This window comes from Camelina sativa, chromosome 14 (assembly GCF_000633955.1).
Source record: "Camelina sativa cultivar DH55 chromosome 14, Cs, whole genome shotgun sequence".
Classification (NCBI taxonomy): domain Eukaryota; kingdom Viridiplantae; phylum Streptophyta; class Magnoliopsida; order Brassicales; family Brassicaceae; genus Camelina; species Camelina sativa.
The window spans coordinates 5,521,354-5,538,903 of NC_025698.1; the positions used below are offsets into that span (position 1 = coordinate 5,521,354).

Below are 17,550 nucleotides of genomic sequence, written 5' to 3' on the forward strand. Positions count from 1 at the left end.
TTTTTTTTTTTTTTTTTTTTTTTTGTAAATTAAAGTTGAATTTCTTAGTTGAAAATTGATTAAAGATTTTTTTTTTCTAACTACAACTTGATAAGTAATGGTTAAGTGATGATGTTCTATAACTATGTGGCATGAGGTGTATAATGGTACAATTTTTTTTTGTTTTTTTTTTGACAACAGTACAATTTTGTTTTATATAAGCAAAAAATGATTCTTTCATGTGCAATACTCATTATCACGATTCTTTATTGACATTAATTGTAGACAAGCTAAAAAAAAACTAATAATTTATACATACTTTTGTTAACAAACATTATTGTAAATCATTTGCTTCTACTATAAATACCTCACCTCTTGATCAAATCTCTTCACTCACCAAAGCATCACATACACTTTCTTCTCCCCATCTTATAATTGTCAATATATTTGTCCTCTTTAGCTTCTTCATTTCGAGATGGCCACCGTTGAGGTATTGTCTTTATATATTTTTCTTGTTCAGATTACAAATCTATATCTGTACGTCATTATTATTTGTTACTCTTACCAAGATTTGATTAATGATCATATTGTTTAAGCTAATGAAAAAACGGCATACAGTTTTTTCGTTTAATAAGGTGTGTTTTGCGCTTACAGGTTGAACAAGTGACTCCAGCAGCAGTAGAGAACGTTGAGGTACCAACAAAGACAGTGGTGACCCAACAGCCTGAAGAATCCGTCACCGCCGTGGCGGAAGAAGAAACCGAAGCACCAGTCGTAGAAACGAGCAAAGAAGTCGTTGTGGAAGAGGCAGAGAAGAAAGATGATGAAACAGAGAAGAAAACAGAGGAGGAAGAAGTGAAGACAGAGGTGATCACGGAAGCCCCGGCAGTTGTAGAGGAGGAGAAGAAAGCAGAGGAGGTGAAAGAGACTCCGGCGGTTGTGGAGGAGGTGACGGAGACTCCAACGGTTGTGGAGGAGGAGAAACCGACTGAAGTTGCGGCTGCTGAGGAAGTCGTCGTCGAGAAGGCCGAGGAGTGAAGATGAAGGAAAAAGCTATATGACCTATTTTGGGTCTCATCCCGTTTTCTATTTTAATTTATTTAATCAAAATCTCATAACTATGTATTTTCTTTCGTTTGTTATTATAATGATATCAGATGTTTGGGTCTTTTACATAATTACAACCTTAAAACCTTAAAACATGGAAGATAGAAAACCATTTGCGTTTGCGTTTACATGCAAAAAATACATTTACATAATACAACATTATTCAGTTTTTTTCTTCATAAGATACATACATATACAAGTTAGCGTTTGCAATTAGCAATGGAAATTTCTTAAGATGTACTAGTATAAGTTTTGTGGTTTTATTTGGAATTTTTGACATTAATTATAAACGTTACCAACTAGGAATCTAATAAATAAAATTTAATGTTTCTATTTAATTTCATCAAGATGATTTAGATAATTTCAAAAAGGTCAATGATGGAATCTTGAATGCAAACGACCTGACGTTTTTGGTTTTAGTATATGAATCACAAAGTTACCCCAATAATAATTTTGTGAATTTATCAAAAGATTTTTGGTTTTTAATCTATATATAATCTCCGTGGTGCGAGCATGTAAATAAATTGATATATTTTTCTAACATGGAAATTCAAATTCGTGAAAATTTGATACACATTACTCCCTTTCGAAAGTTACAGAGTACATCAATGAAACTCGATAAATGCATGGTGATTTGTTCTTATAATTATGCTTTTGAGAGTATTCGAATATATGTATCTGACAATTCTGGAAAAGAACATAAGTTTATAACCATAGCGAGTATTTTCACGCAACCATTCGCCACTACAGACGAAAACAAAGCTACTCTTTTACTTGAAGCTTTTGAAAGCGGAGGCATACTTACAAAAAGATAGCAGTAGAATCAGTCAAAGTCTATATAATGCGTTATTGTAGATGTCAGATAGATAAAAGATGATGATATCGTTTATAGAATTCACTTGGTGGTGTTGTTGGTTTTATATATTTGGGCCTACTTTAGTCTGCGAGATCTGTAGGCAAATAATGTTATATGAGCCAAGCCCACCTTCGCATTTTCATGGAACTTTTTCTATCAAAATTGTGATAAGAAAACGGAATTTGTCATAGATTTAAGTAAAATAATAATTTAATTATATATCATATATGCAGTCTAGTTATTATATAATTACAAATAAAAATTATTGGTAGATTGATTTAATATATGATGATGTAAATAAATCCTATATTAATTTTAATATGATCTTATTCGTTTGAGTAATACATAAAACACAAATCGGTTACAACAGATCTGATAGACCATTACGTTTGTACAGATGTGAGAAATCTATGGACACAAAATACACACATTTTAGTAGTTTATAAAAAGTGTGCTAAGCCTTATGGTATCGCCTATCGCAAACAACAAATGATCATATCCAAAACATATCAACAAAAAGTTTGTCATTTCACAACTCAATACATAAAGATTCAAATCTGTTAATAATAATGAAATCATTGCAAAAATTTGATAAATATGTACGTTGCAAAAACTTTGCTCCAATATATCCACTACTTTGTTTTTGGATTTTAGCCCATGCATGATACAATATGATGTTCATGATTCAAAATCAAAAGATAGAGATTGCTTCTACTGTTCGTCTGTTCCATGCATATAATTAATCGATATCCTCATTATAAATAATTTTGGCGATATTCGCTGAACTAAGAGTAAGAAGAAAACAAAAAGAGTTCACGGGCTCATTATGCATCCACCGAATTTACAATTGCTCCTTAGGGACCATCCAACTCTGAAATGACACGCAATACACCGTGACAGCAAACTGTGATGACACAAACTCACAAAGTGTAATTAAGTTCCTCTATTTTATATAAATATTTCTATATGTTTAATTTATTTATTAGTTATTGGAGTGATCGTGAAAAGGAATCTCTGTTCCTTAGCATTTTTGGACTCTACGAACTAGCATCGTATGTTGCTTACCTCAGTTAACGTTGAGATTATTAGTACGTATGCATATAGTATTTATTTGTATCAACGATAACAAATGATAACTGTTCCATTTTTTCTTTTAATTAGTTTTTTATGTTAAGATGATAACTGTTCGTTCTTACAAAGAATGGACTAATATGCATAAATGTCCCAATCATATATATACACAATGGTTTTCTCTTTCGAAATGCATGTGGTTTGAGACCATACGTGATCTGGTATCTTTCAACTTTTTTATTGAAGTGGTTTCTACTTGCTACTTGCTACTATCCCGAAAAGTCGAAGCAAAACAAAAACACACCTTTATGTTCGTTCCTTCCTTCCATGTGACGACCAAAAGAGATATTATAACTTACTCTTCAATATATCCCTCACTAGATTCTTGATTCACGGAAAAGAATTTTTTGTTAATAGTTAGATCTTATATATGATCAAGATTTGGGCAATCTTGAATATGTTTTTTATTTATATTTTAATAAAATCTTGAATATGTTATAACTGAAGTCATCCCCTTTTAACTTCAAAATACTATACACGATTAAACACGATATATACTCCTTTGGTGTATCATTACGTTTGATTTTGTCATTTTCTTCACATTTGTAGGCTTGTAGCCCTATTTCATCCGATAAACGATCACTATCCTAAAGAGCATTCAAGATTTATCGAAATAATCCCAAAAATGTTATCATGTTTTTTTATCATCATTAATTGCATGTATGCTGAAAACTACTTTCTATTATATATATGCACAATAAACTCAAGAATTAGACTAAATTAGGTTTTGGCATAAAAAGAGAGAAGGTGATTTTTTTTGTACATTGATAATATATACACGTATTTTAAACATTTCATCTTGATTTTTCGAACGCTAGATAAAAAGTGGGACTTGCTGAAATGCCTAACTAATAAATAATAGTATAAATATATTATGATCGATCCTATGACTTTTCTTATTATCCCCTTTGTTTACACTACATTTTTGTTTTCGGACCAAAGTCAAAGAAAATATATTGAAAAAGAAGAAAATACTCATTAATCCTAAGTGTCTGAACTTAAACCATCTACGTCTTTCCTAGAAATATTTATGGATTAAGCAACCAATCTATGGACACCAGATAACTTATGTTTTTTTCTTTTCTTTTCTTGTTCAGCTAAAGATAAGAACCAGTGAATTAATCCCTTTCCCCGCTGTCAAAACACATTAATTTGTTTTATACACACTAAATTTTCTCCCCTCCACACATGTCAAAACACATTTGGTTATATACAGGAGTATATATATTGGCGGTATTTGTTTGTATATGTTTGGGCATCTATAATAATATTGGTAGCCAAATAAATGTTGTAATGCGGTTAATGCCTTAACATGAAGACAATAGTAATAAGGACGCAACGTTTTTTTTTTTTTAGCTAAGAGACGCAACATTTTAAAGACTGATCAAGACGTCAGGCCCGAGAGCACAGTGTGAGACAGATGTCTACTAAGATCTTTCCTTGTACCTGTGGCTCAAAATAAGTCGCCGTTTTCTATTCAGAAATTATTAAATTTTCAAGTGAATTGCATAAATTTTTGTAGGGAATAGATACTATACATACCAGCAAACTGATAACTACAATTTTTTCTACCATTGATACTTAAAAAAGTTATAATTTTATTTGTAGAGTTGACAGATATGTACTGTACGTAACGTAGGTTTGTGTACGTAGCGTGATATTCTAACTGAAAAAACATATTTTAGTAAGTTTTGATAGTTTTCTTGTAATTATCTTTCTGTATGGTGTTTTGTGAAGGATTCATTCGTTATACTTATATCTATCAGTAAAACTTATTCTATTGCATGCTTTATATAAAAGGATCCGACATGATATATCTAAACCACAATTGATATTATTTCTATTTTGACGAACTTTATCTCGCACTGTGTATATATTATTATTAATCTTATCTTTGATGTGTATATTTGAGTTTTCAAATTAATGATTTCCGTGACTCACCATTTCTTACAGTAGCTAGATAACCCAATTTTTGGAATTCTAATGCTTTGGTATATAGCCTTTTACTTTTTATTGAGTGGATACATAACAATGTTTTTTTTGAAAAAATTCTAGAAGTCTTATATATGAAGTTGCCACAATTTTCAGAAATTTATTCTACCAGAAATAAACTGGTTAGAAATATACTCTCATATACTAAGATTAACTTTATTCCAAACAATTTTCAGAAAATTTAATGTTTTATTAATTCATAGAATCGCAATACGAACCAATACATCAATATCCCCAATAAGAGTAATAGGAAACAATGAAAATGTAATTCTTAAGTCTTACGGACCACACAGACAGAGACATAAAAGACTCCAGTGAACACCATAATTAACAAGAAGAATAGAAGAAACCACAAACTAAGATATATAAAGACACAATAATAGGAGTACATTGATTCACCTTGTCTCTTTAAAAACAAGAAGATAAAATATGCACATAAGTGCGTTTAAATTATATATCAATGGTTATTCGCATTGGAAGCCAGGAGGAAGCTCTTTGCTGCAAACATTGAGGAGCAGACTGAGAGTGATTGGGACGTCCAAGTTGATTCCAAGAACGTTAGCCTTAAGGGCGGTGCAGAGGCAAACGGCTGCTTCAAGATTGGCGAGTCCTTGGATGAGGCTGCAGCATGGCTCGACTGGTGGCTTGCCAAGGGTGTAATGGAAGACGGTTTTGAGTACATTATCGCAGACAGCAAACTTGAGGGTGTCTTTAGGGCACTTTTTCGAGCCAGAGCTAGGGCTTGGAGTTGGTTTAGGTTCAGGGGTTGGCTTTGGCTTGGGAGAGGGGCAACCTCCACCGCACGGAGAGCAGCTACCGCAGGCGGAGATTGTTGTAAAAAGGAGGAGATTGAGAGCCAAGAAAAGGGATATGGAACTTGTGGTTCTTGAAGCCATTCTTTGTTTAGGAGATACTGTTCACTAACTATGTTGTGAGTGAATTGGGTGTGGAGAAAAGGAAGGGAACTGAGATAGGTCTTATAGTGGTTTCAAGGAAATCCCAACAGTGTCCATAAGATATTGTTGGATTTTTTTTTAGAATAAAAAATATGAATGATTGACTACCATTGTCCATAAGATAATTGTGATGTAATTATCAAAAAAAAAAAAAAAAATTGTGATGTCAATGTTTTTGTTTTTGTGTTTTTTATCCACAATCTACAAATTTTGTAGGATGTATTAACTATTAACTGATGCAGTTTCTTTTAGTTTTGGGATCGGATAAATACGTTGTCTTGTAATTGATGCGAAACATGATCGATTCCAACTAAATATTATGTACGTTTTGTTACAAATTATGACTGCTGCATTATTAGTCTGCTTTTCATGTCATATCACATTTCTAAGTTCTACATATCTAGGCTTTTAAATTTGAAAAAAAAAAAAGTCTTTTTGTGAATGTTCTTCAATGTACATTAAACTATACGAGAGTATTTAGACTTTCTAAATTTTTTTTTCTTTTTCAAATATGTCTTTCGTATGATGATATTTTATAATTCATGGTAACCATAGAAACCATGTGATAGTGAGTGACAATGCTGGTTCCCTTGTGCCCTTCACAAACAAATGCAAAACAAGATAAGATGGATCATAATAGTACAACGAAGCGCCACACTGCACACACATATATACTAAAGAGTACATCTTCATATCTACAAACATTCGTCTAGCTGTCGTTGCATAAATATTCAAAATTTGTATATAGTAAGATTATTGTATATATCGATTACTTGATATCAAATTCGATCAGAACTACATATTCGATAAATTTTATATATTGGCAACGGGTTAATTTTATACAATTATGAACAAAAATATTTGGGTAGAGCAGATATAATATATATAGAGTTATAGACCAAACATAATATGCATTAACAATGAATGCATAAAATAAAATTTTAATGCTTTATTAATTCATAGAATCGTAATACAAACCAATATAGCAATATCCCCAATAAGAGTAACGGAAAATAATAAAACTGTAAAATTTCAAGAATCTTACGGACCACACCGAAAGAGACAAAAAGACTCCAGTGAACACCATAACAAGAAGAATAGAAGAAATCACCAAGTAAAATATATAAAGACACAATAATAAGAGTATATAGATTCACCTTGTCTCTTTCAAACAAGACGATAAAATATACACATAAGTGTGTTTAAATTATATATCAATATGGTTATTCGCATTGGAAGCCTGGAGGAAGCTGTTTGCTGCAAACATTGAGGAGCAGACTTAGAGAGATTGGGAGGTTCAGGTTAATTCCAAGAACGTTAGCCTTAAGGGCGGTGCAGAGGCAAACGGCTGCTTCAACATCGGCGAGTCCTTGGATGAGGCTGCAGCATGGCTCGACTGGTGGCTTGCCAAGGGTTAAGTCCAGGAGGCCGTTGAGCACATTAGCGCAGACACCGAGCTTGAGGGTGTCTTTAGGGCACTTGCTTGAGCCAGAGCTAGGGCTTGGGGTTGGTTTAGGTTTACGGGTTGGCTTTGGCTTGGGAGAGGGGCAACCTCCACCGCACGGAGTGCAGCTACCGCAGGCGGAGATTGTTGTGAAAAGGAGCAGATTGAGAGCCAAGACAAGGGCTATGGAGCTTGTGGTTCTTGAAGCCATTCTTTGTTTAGGAGATACTGTTTCACTAGCGATCTATGTTGTGACTTGTGAGTGAATTGGGTGTGAGAAAGTGAAGGGAATTGAGACAGGTTTTATAGTGGTTTTAAGGAAAGCCCAAGAGCGTCCATAAGATATTATTGGAAGTTTTTTATAAAAATTATGAATGATTGACTACCATTATCATTATTTTATTGATTACAATTAATCAAAATATTATATGACTATAACACCGAAGTTTAAATATTGTCCATAGGTATATGAATATACGAAATTATAATTGTGATGTCAATCTTTTATTTGGTCTACAATCTGAAAATTTTGTATGGGTATATTAATTGATTTGTAGTTTCTTTTAGTTTTGGGATTTAATACGTTGTCGAAACACGATCGATCCTCAACTGGATGTTTACACACGTTCTGTTACGAATTGTGACTGATTTATTCTTTGTCTGATTTTCATGTCACATTTCTAAGTTTTACATAAAATTTGCGATTTATACGTTTTGAGGCTTTCTAATTTGAAAAGAAAGACTTTATGTTAATGTTGTTCTTCAATGTACATTAAAGTACACAAAATTATTTAGACTTTCTAATTTTTTTCTTTTTCAAATATGTCTTTCGTATAATATATATAATAATGCATGGTATCCATAGAAACCATGTGAAAGTGAGTGAAAATGCTGGTTCGCTTGTACCCTTCATAAACAAATGTAAAAGAAGATAAGATGGATCATGATAGTACAACGAAGCGTCTCACTGCACACACATATACCTAGACATCTTGATATCTACTTACATTGATCTAGCTGGCGATGCATAATTCAAAATTTGTATATAGTAATATTACATTCCATGACTTTTACACGCATAATTTACCACATAACCAAGATGAGTGACTATTTACACATCAAAAGGATCAGAATAAAAACAACAAGAAATGATTTAAGATGCTTGATGTGTGATATGAACTTATGAAGGATCAAAATTAGTGTTTTAAATGACTAACGATGATTTTAAAATACAAAAGCTTATGAAGAATATGGCAAATCAGGTATTATTAATTTATTTTAATTCATAAAATTTTCGTCTAATTTTGCATCCGTGATCGTTTATCTTTTAATCATAGTGACTTGTCTTTACCAAAATATATGTATTTCTTACTATGATAGCATGATCGGCTTTAAAGTTTAAGCCATACTAAATGAAAGCTAACTGAATTTCCAATTTTTTAGACAAAAATTTAGCTTCATTCAAGGGTGTAAAATTACTTTTACTATATAAATTAAACTACATGACCGACATGTGACTAAAATAACTTTTTCAAAAACAGTTAGGTAAAAAGAATAGTAATAAATTAACTTCAATAACACCTTTATAGAATTATGATACTTTATATTTTTAAAACAGTTAATTAATATTATTAGAAATTAATCCTGCAAAAGATATATTGGAAAATAACTCTAGGTAAAGTAAACGTCCTCTGCTAGCATCCAATATTAGCGTCTTATAAGGTTCAGATTTTTAAAAAATAAACGTCCTTTTTGTAGCATCCAATTTAAGCGTAAATTTATTTCCAGTTCAACGTACCCACTTGCTCGTGAGTGCGTATGTAGTTATCGACTGTATATCAGAATCTAATCCCCAAGCAAAGAAAAATGTGAATTAAAAAAATAAGCGGACTAGTGCTGTTATGTGGACTATATTTATCTATAGTTCTTTTATCATATCAAAATTAGTGGTTGTTTTAGCCCTCAGTAGCATATATTTTTCATCGCCATATCGTTTTTTAGCATCTGAGTTATATTTTTTTTTTGTTTTTTGGGTGTTTGTGTGATAATACAGAGTTTCTTTGGCATCAACAAAATCACAATTTAGAGTTAGAAACTAAACTACTAAACAATTGCAACTTGGCCTTCCGCCCTGGCGCCCCAACAGATGATTTTAATTATTGCACATAAGAAAACAAAGTACTTTTAAAAAGGAAAATTTCTTATTATTGTTCCCTTCACGGGATTGCATAAGATTTCTCAATCGCCCATTGGTCTAAATCGCCCATTGGTTCGTCTTGTAATCCATTGGACAACAAAATGATATTTAACTATATGTTTATTCTGGTAATGAAACTATATATAAACTGTCTGCTACTTTTTGTCCGCTGGTTATGAGTAAATACATGTTAAATAACTTAATAAGATTGTACTTGTATAATCATTTTCTAATTAATTCAGCGAAAAGTGCATAAAAGTAGTCTTTATAAGAAGTATCAAGTTGGTAACTATAATAATAGCACCTACACACTAGTTTTATTGACACATGCGATGCGAGTCTGCCTGGTTCACTTCGGAGGAGCCTTCACACTTGCTCCTATATAAGCCCTAGCTGTCGCTCACACTTAGTCCCAAAGCTAATCACATCCTTTCCTCTAGTCACATTGTTAGTTAACATTGATTAGGGCTTAGCTTAAAGATTAATGGAATCCCTCATATCTTTTTCCGCAGCTCTCTTCTTATCTTTTAATCTCATGCTTTTCGCATGTGTTAGTGGTTGTAACACTTGCTTGCCAACTAAGCCAATCCCAAACCCTAACCCAATCAGCAATCCAACAACGCATAGCTGCCCGAAAGATGCCCTAAAACTTGGTGTTTGCGCCAAAATACTAGATGGTGCAGTCGGAACTGTCATTGGAAACCCACCTGACACCCCTTGCTGCTCAGTACTTCAAGGGCTTGTCGATCTTGAAGCTGCCGTTTGTTTTTGTACCGCCATCAAAGCTAACATTCTCGGGATTAACATCGACATTCCCATCTCCTTGAGTTTGCTAATCAACACTTGCGGCAAAAAGCTTCCCTCTGATTTTATTTGCGCCTGATAACTTGTAAAATGATGGATCGATTGAGTAATTTTACCTTAGTCATGTGTGTGTTGTTTGGCCTCTGTTTGTTTGGTTGATTCTCGGCTAACCGAATCCGCATGTATTTTTCTGGAAACTTCTTGGTTCCAACTACTAGTTTGGTTGGTGTAATATTTATCTGTTTGGGTTTACAACCAAAAACCGGTTCTATTTTGGCAATATAATGATCGGATAAATTAACAAAAATATGATATAATTAGAAACGCCCGTGCATATGTTAAACGCGTGCAACCATAGCTTTGTATCACAATCCAAGATAATTTGGATTTCGATTCAGAAAATGGGATGAAAAATACTTTTTAATACATTTAGAAAATGTGCACATATTGAAAGATCTCATGTGATATTTATCTGGTGTAAATTATATGCAAGAATTAAAAGATTTAATCATGTTGGTTTTGTCCCCAAAAAAAAAAAAAAACATGGTGGTCAAGAATCAAGATCCTGAACCGTTCTGATGAGCTTACATTTTTGGGCTGGTTATTACTGGTATTTGTAAAATTTAGGATTAGTTTGAATTTTAGGGTATATATCCCACTATATTAATTGAGAAGTACAAAAATAAATCTAATCTTTAAAGTATAAAAAATTACATCAAAATGCCATTAGGAATAGTTAATAAAATGTTAGAATCATTAAGGGTAAAAAAAATAATTAGTCATCTGACTAAACAGATTAATGTTATATTGGTATTCAAGAAAAAACGTTGAAAAAAAAAACCACTTCAGTTAAACAAGTTAGATTTGTAACGGTATCCCATATATGTACCGAATATTTATCCACTTATCCCCTTAACAGAAAATCAAACAAATTATAATATCAGTTCAGCTAAAAAAGTGAAAAAATATCACGTTGAACCCCTTATCGTATCATATATATTTACCGAATGTTTTATTCCATCAACAGAAAAGAATATCTTCTCTATTTCTCGAATAATTCCTTCACCAAAAATAAGATTATACTAATAATCTCTTTTTAGTTTTTACTTAGTTACATTTTACCTATTTCAAAACCATAGCAAGGATTGAGTGATATTAACAAAGACTTAAAAAAATTTATTCATTATTACATGCTAATGTTTTATTGAGATAGGTTTTCCATTAAAATCTCTCTCTTGACAATTACGATTACCAACTACAGTATATATAAATATGTCATTAATATAATGGTTGTTTTAAAGCTACCCAAATACAACAACGAATTTTTAATTTATAACAATATTATCTAAATTCTGTAAAAAACATTTATAAAATATAAAAGCTATTATATAAACAAAGGATTTATAATCATAAACTATTAAAAATAACATAATAACAAAATATTTTATTACAAATTTACCTCAAATAAAAAATTCAGCCCATGGTTACCATCGGTCAGTACCTACTATATATCTAATTATCCGCACGATAACATTCGGACAAGTGATTTAGGCCACTTCTGCTGGTCTCTGTGTAGGCCGGGGAGTTCCACGCCAAATTCTTTTGAGTGAGATTAACAAATCAGTAGAGACCCTAACAAAACGAAAAGAAAAAGTTAACGTTAAACCAAATAAGGACCAGATAATTTTTTTTGTTTAAACACCCTTTAAAAGATTTTTTATTTATTTTATTTTTAGTCTTACAACTTATATGGAGCTATAAAATTATAGTAACATACTAACATGGAAAAAAAATAGGAAATTGGAACCCGTGACACGGACCCATCTGCGCATGCCACCACCTAAAGAAGTAAAAAAATAATTAAAGTAAATTGTACGTATACGTGCATGTATGGCTGGATCTTTTTTTGTTCTGTGAAAGACATGGCTGTGGATCTTTACCCCTTTTTTTTCTTATTTTTGAATGATAAAAATTAATTCAATTTTTGTTATGGAGGGGGATTAATTCAATTATTATTATTATTATTATTATTATTATTATTATTATTATTATTATTATTATTATTATTATTATTATTATTATTATTATTATTATTATTATTATTATTATTATTATTATTATTATTATTATTATTATTATTATTATTATTATTATTATTATTATTATTATTATTATTATTATTATTATTATTATTATTATTATTATTATTATTATTATTATTATTATTATTATTATTATTATTATTATTATTATTATTATTATTATGATATAATTTTCAAAAGCTAAAATGATAATGAAGATGATGCAAGTTGTAAAATCAGTTAAATTCAATTATTAGTTTAACAAAAAATTTAAAGAAATTCATTTAAATTTTTCTTTGTATGTTCATATAAATCCAAGATCCAGAGAGTAGCTACATATCGATCATGCAATAATTTTGAAAAAAAAAAAAAAATCGATCATGCAATAATTAGCCAAGTTGTGAATAGAACATTTGTTTATTAGGAGTTCGCCTCCGGAACACTTTTTTTTTTTTTTTTAATTACACACATGAAGTAATTCTCCACAAATCTAATAATAGCTAATGGCAAATTCCTGGTTCCTTAACTCTCTCGTCTCTCTTCTCAACTTTCCGGCTGGTAGTTTCAACCGCCCTCCGTCTTTTCCTTCAGACCTCCATAACCTCTCATCTCATTCTGACTTCCCTTCTCTTGCTTCAGGTCTTCTTTTTCCTCATAAACAAAAAAACTTTCACAGAACTCAAATTACTACCGTTCCATGTCATGTAGAAGTTACTTCTCCTTCTACACTTCCTCTCCAACTTCTTCCTGAGGTTGTCTCTACGACCCAGCTCTTGACTTTTTACTTGGTCTCCTCTTCAAAATTATCTTTGAATCCCAGATCTGGCTCTCTTCTTTCTGGATCTGAAAATGCTACAGTAGCTACAAAAAACTTGAATTCTTCTTCTACTACTGTTCTTTCTCCTTCTTCTCAATCTTTTTATGGCATTCTTGGGACTACTCCCTCTCAGTTACCTGATTCGTCCAACCCTCCTATTCAAAATGCTAAACCAAGTTATGTTGTCATCTCTAAAGCATCTCCCCCTCTCCCCTCCCATTATCCTCCCACTTCTCTAAATGTCCCATTACCTCCTAAAACTGCTACTGATCCAATTTCATATGCCTCAAAAGTAAAACCATTTGTAGATAAATCCTTGAAAAGGTTATCCTTGTCTCTTACTCCCCATCAGGGGTCCCAAGAGTTGAAATTCCTGATGAAGTTTTCCATAAAGGAGCTGAACTTCATAAAGATTTTATTATATGCAAATTCTTTGGTCGGATACCGCCCTACCACCTTACTCAGAGTGTCCTAAACTACATGTGCGTTAAAGGTAAACACCTGGAAATCCATCTCTCCCCAGCGGGAAACTCTGTTCTTGTTAGGCTGTCAAATGATTACTGATATGTCTATGTTTTGTCTCTCTTTAGCATGTATTTATCATGCATTTAGCTAGGATAACTCATTGTTTTGCATCATTTTTTTAGTCTTTTCTATACACTTTGCATGTCTAGGTAGTTCTTTCATCATCCTTGCATATATTGTGCATTTTGGAGTATTTCAGGTATTTAGGAGACGTCGAGAATGCATCGTTCGAGCCACTCTCCAACCGTCATTCGAGCCACCCCGTTCGAGCCGTTCCACTCTAGTAGGATTTAGCTTTCGACGTCTTCATCAAAGTTGTAGAGAATTGAGTCATCTTTCCAATGCCGTTTATTTCAAGCAATCGGAGGTGTGGTTCAAAAGTTATCATCGTTTTAGTGATGCGTATACACCCAATTCGACCCGCTGCCCGTCGACTCGATCCTCACCACTCGAGCCAACACCATCACCCACTCGAGCCACCACTCGTTCGCACATGTCAGGAAGACCGAAGACGTTCCGTCTTACACGCTTCAGGAGATTCCAAAACCGACTCTTCATCTTGTCGTTTTAAGTTTTAGGGATTTACATGTTTTTATCAATAAATACGTTTTGTTAAGTCTTTGCGGAGACATCTTATCTTTTATCTCATTTTGTTCTTAAGGTTTTATCTAGCCTCCAAAAACGTTCTCAGACTTTGTATCCAAATATCTTTTAATTCATTGAGTTTTTGCATTTGGTTTGTTTTACAAACTTGTTCATCTCATTTTTATCTATCTAAGAATGCTTGTTTCAATTTTTTCTGGGTTTGCATCCTTGATGATGATTTTCGGATTTGAGTAGTGTAGTAGTTATTGAGGATGGGATAGATTAGGTGGGGGATCTTAGGATGTAGAGTGTTTAAGCTTTGATTGTATGATTCCCTTCTGGACTAGAGTTAGAAATATTAGTTTCTCTATGATCAATTGGAACTGGGTTTTAGACATTTCTGCATCCAAAAGGTGTTCGATGAAATGCCTGACCAACTATTGCCAGAGATTACGTTCCTAGCCTAAGAGATTAGTTGTCTATGATGTTTGTTGATGTGAATGAACTTGTTTTTCATGCCATGCTTGATCATGTTTCTCTAGCGAGAGCTAGGTTTGGAAGTGGTTGAGTTTGAGTAACTTTTGTCAAGAGATTGGATTAGCTAAGTCGTGTGTTCACTGTTTAGGGATAGTTTGCTTGTGGCATGTTAAACACTCTGTAGACTAGGATACTCCACAGACATCGATTACATGACTTCTTTCTTTTTGATTGATATTACATTCCTGAGACAATTTCGTTTCTTCATGCTTAGAATCATTTTCATTTTTACTTTTGTTTACTTCTTGCCATACATTTTCGTTTCTAGTTCTGTAGTTCATTTCCGTTTTGCATTTTCATCATTCTAGGATTGTTAGATAAAAACACTCTCTTTGAATTGGCTTGACTTGTGAAATCCTGATTGCATCTTGAGTGATAGTAAAGTTTCCCAACTGGATTGACACCTTAAGTATTACAACTGTATAAGGTTAATTGAACCTGCTAGGATAGATACACAAAAATCCTAGTATCAATTTGGCGCTGTTGCCATTTGGGATTCGTTTTCCTACATTTAAGATTTCAAGTTTTGCAATATTAAATTTTATTACACATATCATTCTGAGTACTGACTTGTTTTGGTTGTCTGCTTGTTTGTTTTGCATCTCAGGAATATGTTGATTGCAACGTTGCATGCACACCAGATCAAGAGGACATCAGAACTTCCTTCCTGCTATCGACGATATCAACCGGTTACAAAGACCACGAAAAGCTCGTCAACTCACTGATCATCCCGCACCCGTCACAATGGAACAACCAAATGGACCACATCCAGGACCGCGAAACATTGGTGCTGGGGATGCACCGAACACTCATACTCAGCGTGCTATGTGGAGACTACTATGTTTTATGTGTCCCAATGGTCTACCTCTTTCAACGAATCTTCTCCTTCTCTACAGCGCATTCCACTCTGGGCCCACTTAAAAGATGTTCCTATTGACCTTATTCACCAACAAGGGCTTAGTCACATTGCTGGACTTATTGGTGAACCAAAATAAACAGATGACTGGACCATTAATCTTACCAGTATAAGTACTGCTCATGTAAAGGTGGAGGTTGATTCCACTAAGCCGCTGCTCCCATTTCTTAAAGTTCTAAGGGCAGATGGATCACTCTTCACTGTGAAGGTTGAATACCCGTGGGTGCCTCCGATTTGCTCCCACTGTAAGGAAGTGGGTCATATTCTAAGGAATTGTTTGCTAGCTCCACCTCCTGCAACGTCTTCTCCACCTGCTGCACCTACAAACTCTTCTGGTCCGCAGGTTGTCCCCCATACATGTTATCTCTGTAAAGAAGTTGGTCATTTCATGAGAAATTGTCCAACATCGGTTAACCGTTGCACCCCTGTTACTTCTAAGGCAAAGAGAAACCATGTTCCTAATAGTAATCATGTCAAGCACACGGCTCAAACCGCTCAAACTGATCATGTTGTTCAAACTGTTCCTAAAACTCATGTGGCTACTGATTTACCTTTTGAGTCAACTCCTTTATCACATATAAAGTCAACTAATGTTGGTATCAAGATTGACTATGTTGCTCCAGTATCTACTAAGCCAGCTCCTGTGTCACCTACTGAGACATCCCAATTAGAGGAACCTACTACTGAGCCAACTCTTGTGTCACCTACTGAGACATCTCAATTAGAGGAGCATATGGTTATTGATGTTATTCCATATAAAGAAACTAATCAGTCGGTTATAACCTTTGAGTCTCCAATTACTGCTGACTCTCCAATGGATGTTCAGGTGGATTGTGTTCTCGCTTTGAAAGCAGAGTTTGTGTCTCGTCCTATTGTGGTCTCAGACAATTCGCTTGCCCTACCTTTAACCAATAAATATGATGGCCAGAAAATAACCCCCACTTCGTTTAACCCTTTTATCCCCTCTGAGCCACCATACACCAACACTAACCCACCAAAGTCCTTCTCACCTACCAAAAACTCCTACTCAGTAATAACCTCTCAACCCTTGTTTATACCTTCACCCTTTAATTCTAAAGTTTCTTCTTCTACTCTTGGTCAGATTCCTCTTTTTACCCAGAAAGAGGCTCAATCCAAACCCCAATGAATCCCCATATATCTTTTTGGAATGTCCATGACCTAAATGACTCGGATAAGTATCGACCTTTTGTACAATGGCTCTATACTAATTAGCCAGTTGTGGGTGCTATTTTGGAAACACATATTAAAAAAAAACATTTTTTTTATTTGTATCCAAGAGAAAATGAATTTTCTTTTTTAAATCGCATTTATCGGCCAAACATTCCTTTGATCAAAACAAAGAAGTATATTACGTACTATATAAGTATATATATCAGTATCACTTCACACGTAATTTTTTTTCACAAAGCACAAATTTGTAGCATGATCGTCCACATGTAGCACAAATTAGTAGTATGATCGTCCACATGTAGCATTTTTTTAAGGTAACACGAACAATCCTCAGAAGACTCAAGTAGCATATATTTTACCTTCGGCAACTAAGCCAATTTAGTAGACGTTCCGGGACTGGGAGGTGGCCGCCGACCTAGGCAAGTATCCGCA

At 33.5% G+C, this 17,550-nt stretch overlaps 5 protein-coding genes across 5 annotated transcripts; 3 read left to right on the plus strand and 2 right to left on the minus strand.

Annotated features, from left to right (window-relative positions):
- Positions 358–1,157, plus strand: LOC104739859 (major latex allergen Hev b 5-like). Its single transcript, XM_010460329.1, has 2 exons — positions 358–469; positions 634–1,157. Exons 1-2 carry the CDS (start codon positions 455–457, stop codon positions 1,015–1,017), a joined length of 399 nt encoding a protein of 132 aa, XP_010458631.1. The 5' UTR covers positions 358–454; the 3' UTR covers positions 1,018–1,157.
- LOC104739860 (14 kDa proline-rich protein DC2.15-like) lies at positions 5,235–6,043 on the minus strand. The gene has a single exon (XM_010460330.2). It carries the CDS (start codon positions 5,959–5,961, stop codon positions 5,530–5,532), a length of 432 nt encoding a protein of 143 aa, XP_010458632.1. The 5' UTR covers positions 5,962–6,043; the 3' UTR covers positions 5,235–5,529.
- Positions 6,947–7,756, minus strand: LOC104739861 (14 kDa proline-rich protein DC2.15-like). The gene has a single exon (XM_010460331.1). It carries the CDS (start codon positions 7,674–7,676, stop codon positions 7,245–7,247), a length of 432 nt encoding a protein of 143 aa, XP_010458633.1. The 5' UTR covers positions 7,677–7,756; the 3' UTR covers positions 6,947–7,244.
- On the plus strand, positions 9,956–10,704 carry LOC109128801 (14 kDa proline-rich protein DC2.15-like). The gene has a single exon (XM_019235816.1). The coding sequence runs from the start codon at positions 10,147–10,149 to the stop codon at positions 10,543–10,545; it is 399 nt and encodes a 132-aa protein (XP_019091361.1). The 5' UTR covers positions 9,956–10,146; the 3' UTR covers positions 10,546–10,704.
- Positions 13,051–17,074, plus strand: LOC104743238 (uncharacterized protein PB18E9.04c-like). Its single transcript, XM_010464345.1, has 4 exons — positions 13,051–13,186; positions 13,256–13,656; positions 15,619–15,700; positions 16,011–17,074. Exons 1-4 carry the CDS (start codon positions 13,051–13,053, stop codon positions 17,072–17,074), a joined length of 1,683 nt encoding a protein of 560 aa, XP_010462647.1.

Coding starts and splice junctions, on each gene's coding strand:
- LOC104743238 (XM_010464345.1), top strand. CDS start 13,051: ATGGCAAATTCCTGGTTCCTTAACTCTCTCGTCTCTCTTCTCAACTTT. Junction 13,187..13,255: donor CTTCCCTTCTCTTGCTTCAG/GTCTTCTTTTTC, acceptor CATGTCATGTAG/AAGTTACTTCTCCTTCTACA. Junction 15,701..16,010: donor GCTATCGACGATATCAACCG/GTTACAAAGACC, acceptor CAAAATAAACAG/ATGACTGGACCATTAATCTT.
- LOC104739861 (XM_010460331.1), bottom strand. CDS start 7,676: ATGGCTTCAAGAACCACAAGCTCCATAGCCCTTGTCTTGGCTCTCAAT.
- LOC104739860 (XM_010460330.2), bottom strand. CDS start 5,961: ATGGCTTCAAGAACCACAAGTTCCATATCCCTTTTCTTGGCTCTCAAT.
- LOC109128801 (XM_019235816.1), top strand. CDS start 10,147: ATGGAATCCCTCATATCTTTTTCCGCAGCTCTCTTCTTATCTTTTAAT.